At 38.1% G+C, this 14,861-nt stretch overlaps 1 protein-coding gene across 1 annotated transcript in view; it reads right to left on the minus strand.

Moving 5' to 3' along the window:
* Positions 1-14,861, minus strand: part of LOC145672904 (cytochrome P450 4C1-like) — a 114,892-nt gene that overhangs the window by 56,432 nt on the left and 43,599 nt on the right. The window contains exon 5 of the mRNA XM_081742105.1: positions 5,573-5,642. Coding sequence (XP_081598231.1) covers positions 5,573-5,642 — 70 coding nt within the window. The remainder of the gene's footprint in view (positions 1-5,572; positions 5,643-14,861) is intronic.

The raw sequence follows: 14,861 nt of genomic DNA on the forward strand, positions 1-14,861 counted from the left end.
TCCTATCTCTTCTCATTCCAGAGTATTCTTTTTGTTGTTCTGAAATATTACTATTGTACGAGGACGATTCAGAAACTAATGCATCCAAGCCCACTACTTGGCCAATAGTACTGCAAACATTCTGAACTGTTTATCATTAATGCATTGATGTTTAAGCTATAGAATATCACTTGTTTCAGCTTGCTATCTCTTCTCATTCCAGAGTATTCTTTTTGTTGTTCTGAAATATTTCTATTGTACGAGGACGATTCAGAAACTAATGCATCCAAGCCCACTACTTGGCCAATAGTACTGCAAACATTCTGAACTGTTTATCATTAATGCATTGATGTTTAAGCTATAGAATATCACTTGTTTCAGCTTCCTATCTCTTCTCATTCCAGAGTATTCTTTTTGTTGTTCTGAAATATTTCTATTGTACGAGGACGATTCAGAAACTAATGCATCCAAGCCCACTACTTGGCCAATAGTACTGCAAACATTCTGAACTGTTTATCATTAATGCACTGATGTTTAAGCTATAGAATATCACTTGTTTCAGCTTCCTATCTCTTCTCATTCCAGAGTATTCTTTTTGTTGTTCTGAAATATTTCTATTGTACGAGGACGATTCAGAAACTAATGCATCCAAACCCACTACTTGGCCAATAGTACTGCAAACATTCTGAACTGTTTATCATTAATGCATTGATGTTTAAGCTATAGAATATCACTTGTTTCAGCTTCCTATCTCTTCTCATTCCAGAGTATTCTTTTTGTTGTTCTGAAATATTTCTATTGTACGAGGACGATTCAGAAACTAATGCATCCAAGCCCACTACTTGGCCAATAGTACTGCAAACATTTTGAACTGTTTATCATTAATGCACTGATGTTTAAGCTATAGAATATCACTTGTTTCAGCTTCCTATCTCTTCTCATTCCAGAGTATTCTTTTTGTTGTTCTGAAATATTACTATTGTACGAGGACGATTCAGAAACTAATGCATCCAAGCCCACTACTTGGCCAATAGTACTGCAAACATTCTGAACTGTTTATCATTAATGCATTGATGTTTAAGCTATAGAATATCACTTGTTTCAGCTTCCTATCTCTTCTCATTCCAGAGTATTCTTTTTGTTGTTCTGAAATATTTCTATTGTACGAGGACGATTCAGAAACTAGTGCATCCAAGCCCACTACTTGGCCAATAGTACTGCAAACATTCTGAACTGTTTATCATTAATGCATTGATGTTTAAGCTATAGAATATCACTTGTTTCAGCTTCCTATCTCTTCTCATTCCAGAGTATTCTTTTTCTTGTTCTGAAATATTTCTATTGTACGAGGACGATTCAGAAACTAATGCATCCAAGCCCACTACTTGGCCAATAGTACTGCAAACTTTCTGAACTGTTTATCATTAATGCATTGATGTTTAAGCTATATAATATCACTTGTTTCAGCTTCCTATCTCTTCTCATTCCAGAGTATTCTTTTTGTTGTTCTGAAATATTTCTATTGTACGAGGACGATTCAGAAACTAATGCATCCAAGCCCACTACTTGGCCAATAGTACTGCAAACATTCTGAACTGTTTATCATTAATGCATTGATGTTTAAGCTATAGAATATCACTTGTTTCAGCTTCCTATCTCTTCTCATTCCAGAGTATTCTTTTTGTTGTTCTGAAATATTTCTATTGTACGAGGACGATTCAGAAACTAATGCATCCAAGCCCACTACTTGGCCAATAGTACTGCAAACATTCTGAACTGTTTATCATTAATGCACTGATGTTTAAGCTATAGAATATCACTTGTTTCAGCTTCCTATCTCTTCTCATTCCAGAGTCTTCTTTTTGTTGTTCTGAAATATTTCTATTGTACGAGGACGATTCAGAAACTAATGCATCCAAACCCACTACTTGGCCAATAGTACTGCAAACATTCTGAACTGTTTATCATTAATGCATTGATGTTTAAGCTATAGAATATCACTTGTTTCAGCTTCCTATCTCTTCTCATTCCAGAGTATTCTTTTTGTTGTTCTGAAATATTTCTATTGTACGAGGACGATTCAGAAACTAATGCATCCAAGCCCACTTCTTGGCCAATAGTACTGCAAACATTTTGAACTGTTTATCATTAATGCACTGATGTTTAAGCTATAGAATATCACTTGTTTCAGCTTCCTATCTCTTCTCATTCCAGAGTATTCTTTTTGTTGTTCTGAAATATTACTATTGTACGAGGACGATTCAGAAACTAATGCATCCAAGCCCACTACTTGGTTAATAGTACTGCAAACATTCTGAACTGTTTATCATTAATGCATTGATGTTTAAGCTATAGAATATCACTTGTTTCAGCTTCCTATCTCTTCTCATTCCAGAGTATTCTTTTTCTTGTTCTGAAATATTTCTATTGTACGAGGACGATTCAGAAACTAATGCATCCAAGCCCACTACTTGGCCAATAGTACTGCAAACTTTCTGAACTGTTTATCATTAATGCATTGATGTTTAAGCTATAGAATATCACTTGTTTCAGCTTCCTATCTCTTCTCATTCCAGAGTATTCTTTTTGTTGTTCTGAAATATTTCTATTGTACGAGGACGATTCAGAAACTAATGCATCCAAGCCCACTACTTGGCCAATAGTTCTGCAAACATTCTGAACTGTTTATCATTAATGCATTGATGTTTAAGCTATAGAATATCACTTGTTTCAGCTTCCTATCTCTTCTCATTCCAGAGTATTCTTTTTGTTGTTCTGAAATATTTCTATTGTACGAGGACCATTCAGAAACTAATGCATCCAAGCCCACTACTTGGCCAATAGTACTGCAAACATTCTGAACTGTTTATCATTAATGCACTGATGTTTAAGCTATAGAATATCACTTGTTTCAGCTTCCTATCTCTTCTCATTCCAGAGTATTCTTTTTGTTGTTCTGAAATATTTCTATTGTACGAGGACGATTCAGAAACTAATGCATCCAAGCCCACTACTTGGCCAATAGTACTGCAAACATTCTGAACTGTTTATCATTAATGCATTGATGTTTAAGCTATAGAATATCACTTGTTTCAGCTTCCTATCTCTTCTCACTCCAGAGTATTCTTTTTGTTGTTTTGAAATATTTCTATTGTACGAGGACGATTCAGAAACTAATGCATCCAAACCCACTACTTGGCCAATAGTACTGCAAACATTCTGAACTGTTTATCATTAATGCACTGGTGTTTAAGCTATAGAATATCACTTGTTTCAGCTTCCTATCTCTTCTCATTCCAGAGTATTCTTTTTGTTGTTCTGAAATATTACTATTGTACGAGGACGATTCAGAAACTAATGCATCCAAGCCCACTACTTGGCCAATAGTACTGCAAACATTCTGAACTGTTTATCATTAATGCACTGATGTTTAAGCTATAGAATATCACTTATTTCACTTTCCTATTTCTTCTCGTTCCAGTGTAATGGAGCAATCCATGGCATCCAGTGGTGACGTCCGGTTGAAACAGGGGCTGGCATTGAATTTCTGACTGCGGAAGGTTGTACACCCAGGAGCATTCATGGCCGGCGACGAGTCGTGGATACACTATTGCGACCCGTAAACGAAGCATCAGTCGATGGAGTACCGCTACACGTCGTCTCCTCCACCAACAAATTCAAAGTTGTCCCATCTGCTGGCAAAGTGTTGTTGACATTCTACCTCACCCTGCCTATAGTCCGGATCTTACGCCCTTCAAATTTCGACTCAAGGATCTCATTAAGGGCAAACGGTAAAGTTGCAACACGGAGGTGAAAACAGTAATTCGGCAATGGTGTCGCCAGGAGCCAGCACAGTTCTTCGCCGATGGCATGAAAAACCTTGTTTCGCGTTTTCGCAAGTGTCTTGCCCGTAATAGGAATTATGTTGAAAAGTGTTGCCACCATTTCTAGCTGATATTCCAAGCTTTCCACTTATACCTGTATCGGTGTTATATATCGACAACAAATAAAGTCATTACTTTCTGAATTATCCTATATGTGAAAAATCTCATCCAGCCAGAAAAACGATATGAGTCAGAGTAAACTCTCACGTAGTTGTCCAGAGAATCGAGAATATAATACATGATACCCAAGAAGATCTAACCATTTCTTGGAAGGAGCACTTGAATTCAACTTATGTGGTAATAATATTAAGAAGACACTGTAAGTCAACCTAATCACAGTGACATGACCGCCCTCGATATCTGAGCGGAGTTGCCATCCTCTCCGCGGTTCAACTAAACACACGCTGCAATATTGTTGCGTTAATTGTATTCACCGATGCTGAAATGCTTCTTTCTGTGGGGTCATACCAAGAACCAGTTGTACAAAGTGAAGATTAGGGACTTGGCGCACCCGCGTGAAAGCATTTCGAATACTAAGAAAACATAGTGTCTTGTATTATCGGACTCCCGCAAACAGTACATTCGTCCCTACAAAAATGAAGATTAACTCAATCAAGATAATGTACAAGGATTCAAGACTAACCTAATTTAAAACAACAATGTCTCCGTAGAGAAAGTAGTACCAAGAAACATGAAGAATAACTCAATCAAGATAATGTATGAGGATTCAAGACTAATCTAATTCAAAACAACAATGTCTCCGTAGAGAAAGTAGTACCAAGCAACATGAAGAATAGCTCGATCAAGATAATGTATGAGGATTCAAGACTAATCTAATTCAAAACAACAATGTCTCCGTAGAGAAAGTAATACCAAGAAACATGAAGAATAGCTCGATCAAGTTAATGTATGAGGATTCAAGACTAATCTAATTCAAAACAACAATGTCTCTGTAGAGAAAGTAGTACCAAGCAACATGAAGAATAGCTCGATCAGGATAATGTATGAGGATTCAAGACTAACCTAATTCAAAACAACAATGTCTCCGTAGAGAAAGTAGTACCAAGCAACATGAAGAATAGCTCGATCAAGATAATGTATGAGGATTCAAGACTAATCTAATTCAAAACAACAATGTCTCCGTAGAGAAAGTAGTACCAAGCAACATGAAGAATAACTCAATCAAGATAATGTATGAGGATTCAAGACTAATCTAATTCAAAACAACAATGTCTCCGTAGAGAAAGTAGTACCAAGCAACATGAAGAATAGCTCGATCAAGATAATGTATGAGGATTCAAGACTAATCTAATTCAAAACAACAATGTCTCCGTAGAGAAAGTAGTACCAAGCAACATGAAGAATAGCTCGATCAAGATAATGTATGAGGATTCAAGACTAATCTAATTCAAAACAACAATGTCTCCGTAGAGAAAGTAGTACCAAGCAACATGAAGAATAGCTCGATCAAGATAATGTATGAGGATTCAAGACTAATCTAATTCAACACAACAATGTCTCCGTAGAGAAAGTAGTACCAAGAATGTCTTCGTAGTGATCAGATACACTTTTGGATCTTCGTAGGTAAAGGATAGATGTCAACATTTTACTGAAATGTTAATTTACTAATTATTGTCTTGCAAAGCCGTACGAATGTTACAATTAGTAAAAAATATAATTTATAAAAGAAAAATGTGAGTCAACCTTACCTGTGAACGGATTTTACGTATTCAGTTTCACTGTTTTCCTGGACATGCATATTGATTCCCATGGCGGTTTCTGGAAAAATTAGTAGTTATAAATTAGAAGTGAAATGATTTTTCTTTATAATATTTATTAAATTTATGGAGTTGTATACTTATCATGTATTATTTATAAAGATCACGTAGTAATACTTAAATCATGTTCCTACAGTACGTCCATTGCTTAAGAATGGATGCACATTTTTTAATTCTCCTTTTGCATTAGATAGCTTCAGCGAATATCTCGACCAAGTTCGGCAAATGGACTTAATGCGCTAATATCATAATAAGCAGTGATGGCAATTTAGGCTAAATCTAGCCTATTTGTAGGCGCATTTAGCCATACAAATCTACAAAATGCTTATAGCCTTAAATATAGCTTATTTTATGAAACTCTTTTGCCATTTTTGCTTTTTTTATTAGCCGTTAAATTATTTCCAAAAATACTTTTTTCTTTTAAAATAAAGTGTAATTTTTAAAACTTAGTGTATTTGTCATTATATATAATGGTATTATTTGATTTCTCTAGACAGAGGGTGTTTTATTATACAACAAACACTTTTTAATTTTTCTTCTCTTTCCCCACCCACAGATTTACAACTATTTAACAATACTTTTCGATTCAGAAAGAACTTTAATGTCGTTACCGTTACGGCCCCGTTTGCTACTTTTTAATTACCGATATCTTTTTAATTTTCGCATTTCATTGCAAGAATGAATTCAAATTTAGATAACTGTTCGGTTCTTTAATCTAGAGAAATGCTTTTTTGTTTATTAAAGGAAACAAATAGGATATCTAATTAAATTAAAAACGTTCAATCCAACCATGATGACTGATGTAGGTGGACTATGAATGAAAATTGGGACAATGGCAGTCTACACAAACACTACCAATCCTCAATCCGATGGTGCATCCAGTTCCAGCGCCTCAGCTAGCTGTGACGTAATCGATGATGATTTATTTGAATTCAACTGATAATATGGCTGTTGACTTTCACGAATGAGATGATTTGTGATGGGTTTTATTGTAATTTACAGTCATGTATGTTGCTTGCTAGTTTTCGGCAAATAAGATTCAACATTTCAAATTTTACGATAACCCACATATAATCCTTAAAAAAAACTAACTAACTAACTCTATGGCCTATGGAACCCGGAGGTTCAATGCCACGTTCACAAAAGCTCTCCACTGACTTCTATCCTTAGTTAACTGCATCCAGTTTCTACTTTGTATTCCAATCTCTGCGAGATCCATCTTAATATTGTCCTCCCATATGCGCTTAGATCTTCCTAATGGTCGTTTTTCGATTGGTCTTCCAGTCAAGACTTTGAAAGCGTTTCTATTTTTTTCCATTCTAGCTACATGACCTGCCCACCTAAGCCTCCTAGACTTGATGACTCTAACAATGTTGGGTAAACCATATAAATTATGTAGTTCCTCGTTATGAAGTTTCCGCCATTCCCCATTCCCGTTCCTCTTGGGTCCGAATATTCGTCTCAGGATCTTGTTCTCAAATACTTTCAGTCTATGTTTTTCCCTCAGAGTAAGTGACCATGTTTCGCAGCAATACAGAACAACAGGCATGATTATCGTTTTGTATATTTTAAGCTTCAAATTCCTCGACAGAATTCGCGACAACAAGAGATTTTGAACCGAATAGTAACACGAATTCCCTGCTTTTAGTCGACATTTAATTTCTCCGTGAATATGATTTTCCTCTGTTAATATTGATCCTAGATATTTGAAACTATCCACTTTAACAAAAGTATCATTTAATATTTTGACCCATCCATAATTTGCTATATTAGGGTCCCGACGCACTTCCATGTATTTAGTTTTCTCTGCATTTACTTCTAAACCCATCTTTACTCTGAATTCCCTGCAAGCGTTTATTAAGATCTATGCATTTCTTTCTATAGTTCTCCTATCATCCCCTATTAAATTTACATCATCAGCATATGCCATAACCTGGTGAATACCGTTCAACTCTAGGCCCTGGTTGCTATCTTTGATTTTCCTTATAGCGTATTCCAGAACGAAGTTAAATAATAATGGCGACAACGCGTCTCCTTGTTTCAGGCCATTTTCGACGTGAAAGCTCGTGGACAAAAATTTTCCTACCCGGACTTTACTTTGGGATTCGTTTAAACATATCTTAATTAATCTATTTAGCTTTCTCGGTATTCCAAGTTCTGTAAGAACGTTGTATAATGTTTCTCTCCTAACCGAGTCGTACGCCTTTCTAAAATCAATAAATAGTTGATGTACCGGGGAATTGTATTCCCACTTTTTTTCGAGTATTTGGCGAATGGTAAATATTTGGTCGATAGTTAATCGATTTCGTCTAAATCATCACTGATAATCTCCAATAATTTCATCTGCGTATGGGGTCAATCTTGCTAATAGAATATTTGAAAGGATTTTATAGGATGTTGACAGAAGAGAAATGCCTCGATAATTATTACAGTCAGTTTTGTTGCCTTGTGAATTGGAACAGTGATAGATTCTTTCCACTGTTGTGCCAATTCTTCCATTTTCCATATAAGGAGGATGAGTTTGTGTATCTTGTTCCACAATTTTTCGCCTCCAGCTAAAACTAAGCCAATCGGAATTTCATCTACACCCGGAGATTTGTCTTTCTTTAATTTCTTTATAGCGGTTTGTACTTCTATTCGGTTGGGTTTTGGAATATACTGTTCTGCGGTGTGTATCTCCTTTTCTCTACGTACACTAGTTTTTGGTTGCGTGTTAAGCAAATCGTCAAAGAAATCTTTCCATCTATTTAAGATGCTATCCGTATCAGTGAGAACTGTACCGTCAGATTTCTTTAATATACAAGCACGAGGTTGATAGCCTTTCTTAAATTCGTTGATTCCGTTATACATGTCCCGAATGTTTTTATTTTTACTATTATCTTCAAGTTCCTTAATTTTAGCTTTCAGAAAATCGCATTTCTTTGTTCTAAAAGTTTTGGAAGTTCCCGTCTGATATCTGCGAAATTTTCTGTAGTTATTTCATTCGGATTTTGTAGCCAGCGTAATTTTTCCTGTTTTCTCTTCTCTACTAGTTTTATGCATTCCTGGTCGAACCATGGTTTGTTCCTACGTATTTCCGCGTCTACGAATTTTTCTTTTGCTGAACTTTAATGCTATCTCTAATTTCAATCCAGGTATCCTCAACACTAGTGCACTCCGAATATTCTAAAGCCGAGAATCTATTCGAAACTTTAATCTGGTATTTCTCTCTTACCTGGCTCTCTTCTAATTTCTTTAAATTGAATCTCTCCGTTTTCGGACAATGAATATTACCTTTATTCAACGATAACCTCTCTCGTATCATCGCTGCTACCAGGTAGTGGTCGGTGTCACAATCAGCCCCTCTAAACGACCGGACATCAATTATGCTAGATTGCCTTCTTCTATCTACTAAAACATGATCAATTTGATTATGTTTTTTGCCGTCTGGTGATGTCCAAGTGTATTTATGAACGTCGCGATGTGGGAATTTTGTACTCTTCACGATTAGGTTTTTGGATGTTGCAAAGTTCACGAGTCTAACACCGTTGTCATTACTTTCCTTATGCAGACTTTCGTTCCCTATAATCGGTTTGAAAATATCCTCTCGTCCTACCTTCGCATTGAAATACCCTAATAGAATTTTCATATGGTATCGCGGGAGTTGGTCAAATATCCGTTCCACTTATAATCCTATATATAAAAAAGGGGGCTTAAAATACAATATGGGTTATAGATTAGCAGTTCAAACCTAGCCATTTTTTTTTTTTTTTTTTTTTTTTTTGCGTAAAAGAGCTTATTTCTGAGGGCCATCTAGCTTATTTTTTTCAGAGATTGTTGACAACACTGATAATAAGTAACTCATAATTGTCTATCTAAAAGCCCACAGTCCATACATGAAAGCAAATTTTTTAATCCTATTTTTTTTTAATGCAGTAGGTAGCTAGAACGATTATCGTCACTGAATGGTAAATGGAATCAATCCGTTACTATGTTTAGGGAACACCTTTACGATAAGATGCGTAACTTCAAATAACTTTAACGATATCTTCAATACCTGAGATCTCTCGTTCAATCCCCGGTCAAGTAAGTTTGTGGTGAACAACACCGTGTTTGTGGGTTTTCTCGTGGTACTCCAGTTTTCTCCCACATTCTCATTCCGCCAATTTTACCATCATCATTCTTTGCATTAGTCATTGTCTCTCTTAACCTAGAGGCAGCATAATCGTGGGACGCTAAACTGAAAGATTTCATGTTAACCATAGCTATCCATATCTCGTTTTCTCCTATTGAACCAAAGGTAATAGAAGTTACACATCTTATCGTTAGATGGAGCAATCATTCTACAGCAGTTAACATGTACCAATGAAAGCGAAACTTGTAGTCTATGATTCTTTCCACTGTTTGCCAGAGTTTGTGAATGAACATTTTTAAATTACATTATTTTGTTATTCAGATAAATATGGTTGCCATTTTTCGTGCATGTACGCATTCAATTGAGCAGGAAAGCAATTTAAGGGTAAGTAACAACCCTTACACCATTCAGTAAAGTTCATGCATCTTCCAATGCACTTATCAATGCAACTAATGTCGGAATAAAACTTTTAGGGCGGGAGAGAATTTGCATATGAAGGATATTTATTCCATTGGAGTATACATCCCTTTCAAGTGACTGGTTTCCTCTTAGGTTTTCGCTTGTTGCAATAAAGGTTAATTCACACATGCCATTCCGTGTGCCGTATCCATATCATTCCCGTGCCATGCTTACCCAATGCCAGAGTTAGCGTGGGTCAATAAAAACTTGACCCACCACCCATCGTAACCCACGACCCACTGACCCACCACTTACGGTGACTCACTCTGACCCACCATAACCCACCAAAACACATCTCCGTCAACTCTGACATATGATCCATGGCCTCTTTTCTACTGACTAAAGAATTTACACTTGTAATAACATCAGATTGTGAAATTCTAACTAATCGGAGTTTGAATTTGTACGATCAATCGCTCAAGCACCGCTTTGTTACAATTACAGTAGTTCTGATCTTTACCATATAAAATGGTATAAAGTGTTTGTCATTGGTAAAATTACGATGAATTTCAATTAAATTATCATGGTATAATTATTTTCTTGTTGAATTATCGATACTTTTCAGTGGAAAAAAGGATGAAATTTGGAAATTCCAAATCAAAAATGAAATGAAATCTTTCAGTTTTACGTCCCACGGTAATGCCGGTTAGAATAAAGGAAACGGTGATGATAAGTAATGAATGAAATGGTGAAATGAAGAAAGTGGGAGCAAACGGCAGAACCCTGAGAAAACCCATGCACACGGTCTTTGTCCACCACAAAATTCACGTGGCGGGGGCTGGGATCAAACCCGGGACCCCAAGCACCAGAGGTGAACGCTCTACCACTGAGCCACCGCTGCCCCTGTCCGAAATCAAGGACACCAACGTAACCAATGTAAAGGGAAAAAAAGTGTAAAATTTTCCATGTAATAATGCTACAGTCAAAACTTAAAATTTCCGTGTAATTAAGCTTTCAGTACAAATTTTTTGTCTATTTTTCTCACAACTTCATTACTTGATTGCTCTGTGCCTAAGCGCTCCATATAATAAACATAAATTTCAGCAATTATTATAGACGAAAGCAGTGGATATATGAAGCGAAGAAATACTGGCTTTTTTGTTTGTCAATTAATAATTGTTTCTGAATTTGTTTCCCAACTAATATCGATCTTTTCGTTTATTTTTACAAACCAACCCACTATCAATTTTCCATATATAGAAAGTCCCCTCTAACCCATAAAGGAGAATTTTTTTATATGTTAGGACACGTTCTGTTCATTTTCGATAAAGAGTTAATATTTTCTATGCTGAATTTCAGACGTCCATTTAGACAGCCCCCACCTCTTCAGATTTAATCGGAAATGGTCTCAATCGTTTGTACATCGTTTGTACAGAAATGTGCAGGCGAAATTTTCGTTTGTACACAATTAGGGGCGCCGCCAGAACGAAAACGAAGTGGGGGCTGTCTAAATTGTAGCCCCCCACCTTTTCAGATTCAATCGGAAATGGTCTCAATCGTTTGTACGTCGTTTGCACAGAAATGTGCAGGCGAAATTTTCGTTTGTAGATAATTAGGGGCGCCGCCAGAACGAAAACAAAGTGGGGGCTGTCTAAATGGTAGCCCCCCACCTTTTCAGATTCAATCGGAAATGGTCTCAATCGTTTGTACGTCGTTTGCACAGAAATGTGCACGCGAAATTTTCGTTTGTAGATAATTAGGGGCGCCGCCAGAACGAAAAAAATGGGGGGCTGTCTAAATGGTAGCCCCCCACCTTTTCAGATTCAATCGGAAATGGTCTCAACCGTTTGTACGTCGTTTGCACAGAAATGTGCAGGCGAAATTTTCGTTTGTAGATAATTAGGGGCGCCGCCAGAACGAAAAAAATGGGGGGCTGTCTAAATGGTAGCCCCCCACCTTTTCAGATTCAAGCGGAAATGGTCTCAATCGTTTGTACATCGTTTGTACAGAAATGTGCAGGCGAAATTTTCGTTTGTACACAATTAGGAGCGCCGCCAGAACGAAAACAAAGTAGGGGGAATATCTAAATGGTAGCTCCCACCTTTCCAGATTGAATCGGAAATGGTCTCAATCGTTTGAACATCGTTTGTACAGAAATGTGCAGGCAAAATTTTAGTTTGTACACAATTAGGGACGCCGCCAGAACGAAAACAAAGTGGAGGGACTGTCTAAATGGTAGCCCCCACCTTTCCAGATTCAATCGGAAATGGTCTCAGTCGTTTGTACATCGTTTGTACAGAAATGTGCAGGCAAAATTTTCGTTTGTACACAATTAGGGGCGCCGCCAGAACGAAAACAAAGTGGGTGGCTGTCTAAATGGTAGCCCCCACATTTTCAGATTCAATCGGAAATGGTCTGAATCGTTTGTACATCGTTTGTAGAGAAATGTGCAGGCAAAAGTTTCGTTTTTCACAATTAGGGGCGAAGCCAGAACGAAAACAAAGTGGGGGACTGTCTAAATGGTAGCCCCCCACCTTTTCAGATTCAATCGGAAATGGTCTCAATCGTTTGTACATCGTCTGTACAGAAATGTGCAGGCGAAATTTTCGTTTGTACACAATTAGGGGCGCCGCCAGAACGAAAAGAAAGTGGGGGGACTGTCTAAATGGTAGCCCCCCACCTTTTCAGATTCAAGCGGAAATGGTCTCAATCGTTTGTACATCATTTGTACAGATATGTGCAGGCAAAATTTTCGTTTGTACACAATTAGGGGCGCCGCCAGAACGAAAACAAAGTGGGGAGCTACCATTTAGACAGTCCCCAGCTTTTCAGATTCAATCGGAAATGGTCTCAGTCGTTTGTACATCATTTGTATAAAAATGTACAGGCGAAAATTTCGTTTGTACACAATTAGGGGCGCCACCAAACGAAAACGAAGTGGGGGGCTGTCTGAATGGTAGCCCCCCACCTTTTCAGATTCAAGCGGAAATGGTCTCAATCGTTTGTACATCATTTGTACGGATATGTGCAGGCAAAATTTTCGTTTGTACACAATTAGGGGCGCCGCCAGAACGAAAACAAAGTGGGGAGCTACCATTTAGACAGTCCCCAGCTTTTCAGATTCAATCGGAAATGGTCTCAGTCGTTTGTACATCATTTGTATAAAAATGTACAGGCGAAAATTTCGTTTGTACACAATTAGGGGCGCCGCCAAACGAAAATGAAGTGGGGGCTGTCTAAATAGTAGCCCCCCACCTTTTCAGATTCAATCGGAAATGGTCTCAATCGTTTGTACATCGTTTGTACAGAATTGTGCAGGCGAAATTTTTGTTTGTAAACAATTAGGGGCGCCGCCAGAACGAAAACAAAGTGGGGTGCTGTCTAAATGGTAGCCCCCACCTTTTCAGATTGAATCGGAAATGGTCTCAATCGTTTGTACATCGTTTGTACAGAAATGTGCAGGCAAAAGTTTCGTTTTTCACAATTAGGGGCGCCGCCAGAACGAAAACAAAGTGGGGGCTACTATTTAGACAGTCCCCCTACCTTTTCAGATTCAATCCGAAATGGTCTCAATCGTTTGTACAGAAATGTGAAGGCGAAATTTTCGTTTGCACTCAAATGGGGCGCCGCCAAAACGATAATAAAGTATATTTTGCTTAATTGGTAGCCCCTCCCCACGTCCGATTCAAAAGAAAATTATCTCAATTTTTTGTACATCATTTGTACAGTAATGCGCAAGCAAAAGTTTTGTTTCTACGCTTAGGGATGCGCACGAGTCGAGTCGAGTCGAGATTTAAGCCTGTCTCGACTCGTCTCGAGAAAATGTTGTCTCGACTCGAGTCTCGACTCGAAAATATGTTTCTGTCTCGACTCGTGTCTCGACTCGACAGTCTCTGTCTCGACTCGACTCGAATTCGAGTCGAGACGTCTCGAAATTCGAGTCGAGACAAAATGTACGAGTTAAAATATACGCACACATCAGCCAGATCGTTATGACTACCTACCTAATTATCAGTATGTCGACCTTTGGAACGGATAACAACGGCGACGTGTCTTGGCATGGACGCAATGATCCTTGGCAAGTCGCCGGAGAGAGTTGACACCACATATGCACACACAGGTCACCTAATTCCCGTAAATTCCGGGGAGGGGGCGATGCGCCGTGACGTCACGTTCAATCACATTCCAGATGTGTTCGATTGCGTTCAGATCCGGCGAGTCGGGGACCAGAACATCACTTGAAACTTGCTCCTGTATTCCTAGAACCATTCCATCACATTCCTGGCCTTGTGACATGGTGCATTATCTTGTAGAAAAATCCTGCTACCGTTGGGAAACATGATCATCATGAAGGGGTGTCCGTAGTCTGCAAGCAGTGTGCGATACTCCTCGTCCGTCATGATGTCTTGCTCGAGCTCCACTAGACACATCGATGCTCACGTGAATGTTCTTCAGATAATAATTAAGTCGTAGCCTGCTTGTCGCCGTCTCGCAGTAAGTGTCAAGGAGCTGTTCCCTTGGAATACTACTGGTTCGCACCCTCCCATAGTCATGATGAAGAAGGTATCGGGATTCATCAGATAATGCAACGCTCTGCCACTGTGCCAAGGTCCAGTGGCGATGGTCACGTGTTCATTTCAGTTATAGTTGCCGATATCGTGGTGTTAACATTTGCACATGAATGGGTCATCGACTGCGGAGGTCCAT

Source organism: Thermobia domestica, chromosome 16 (assembly GCF_964235325.1).
Source record: "Thermobia domestica chromosome 16, izTheDome1.hap1.1, whole genome shotgun sequence".
Taxonomy (NCBI): domain Eukaryota; kingdom Metazoa; phylum Arthropoda; class Insecta; order Zygentoma; family Lepismatidae; genus Thermobia; species Thermobia domestica.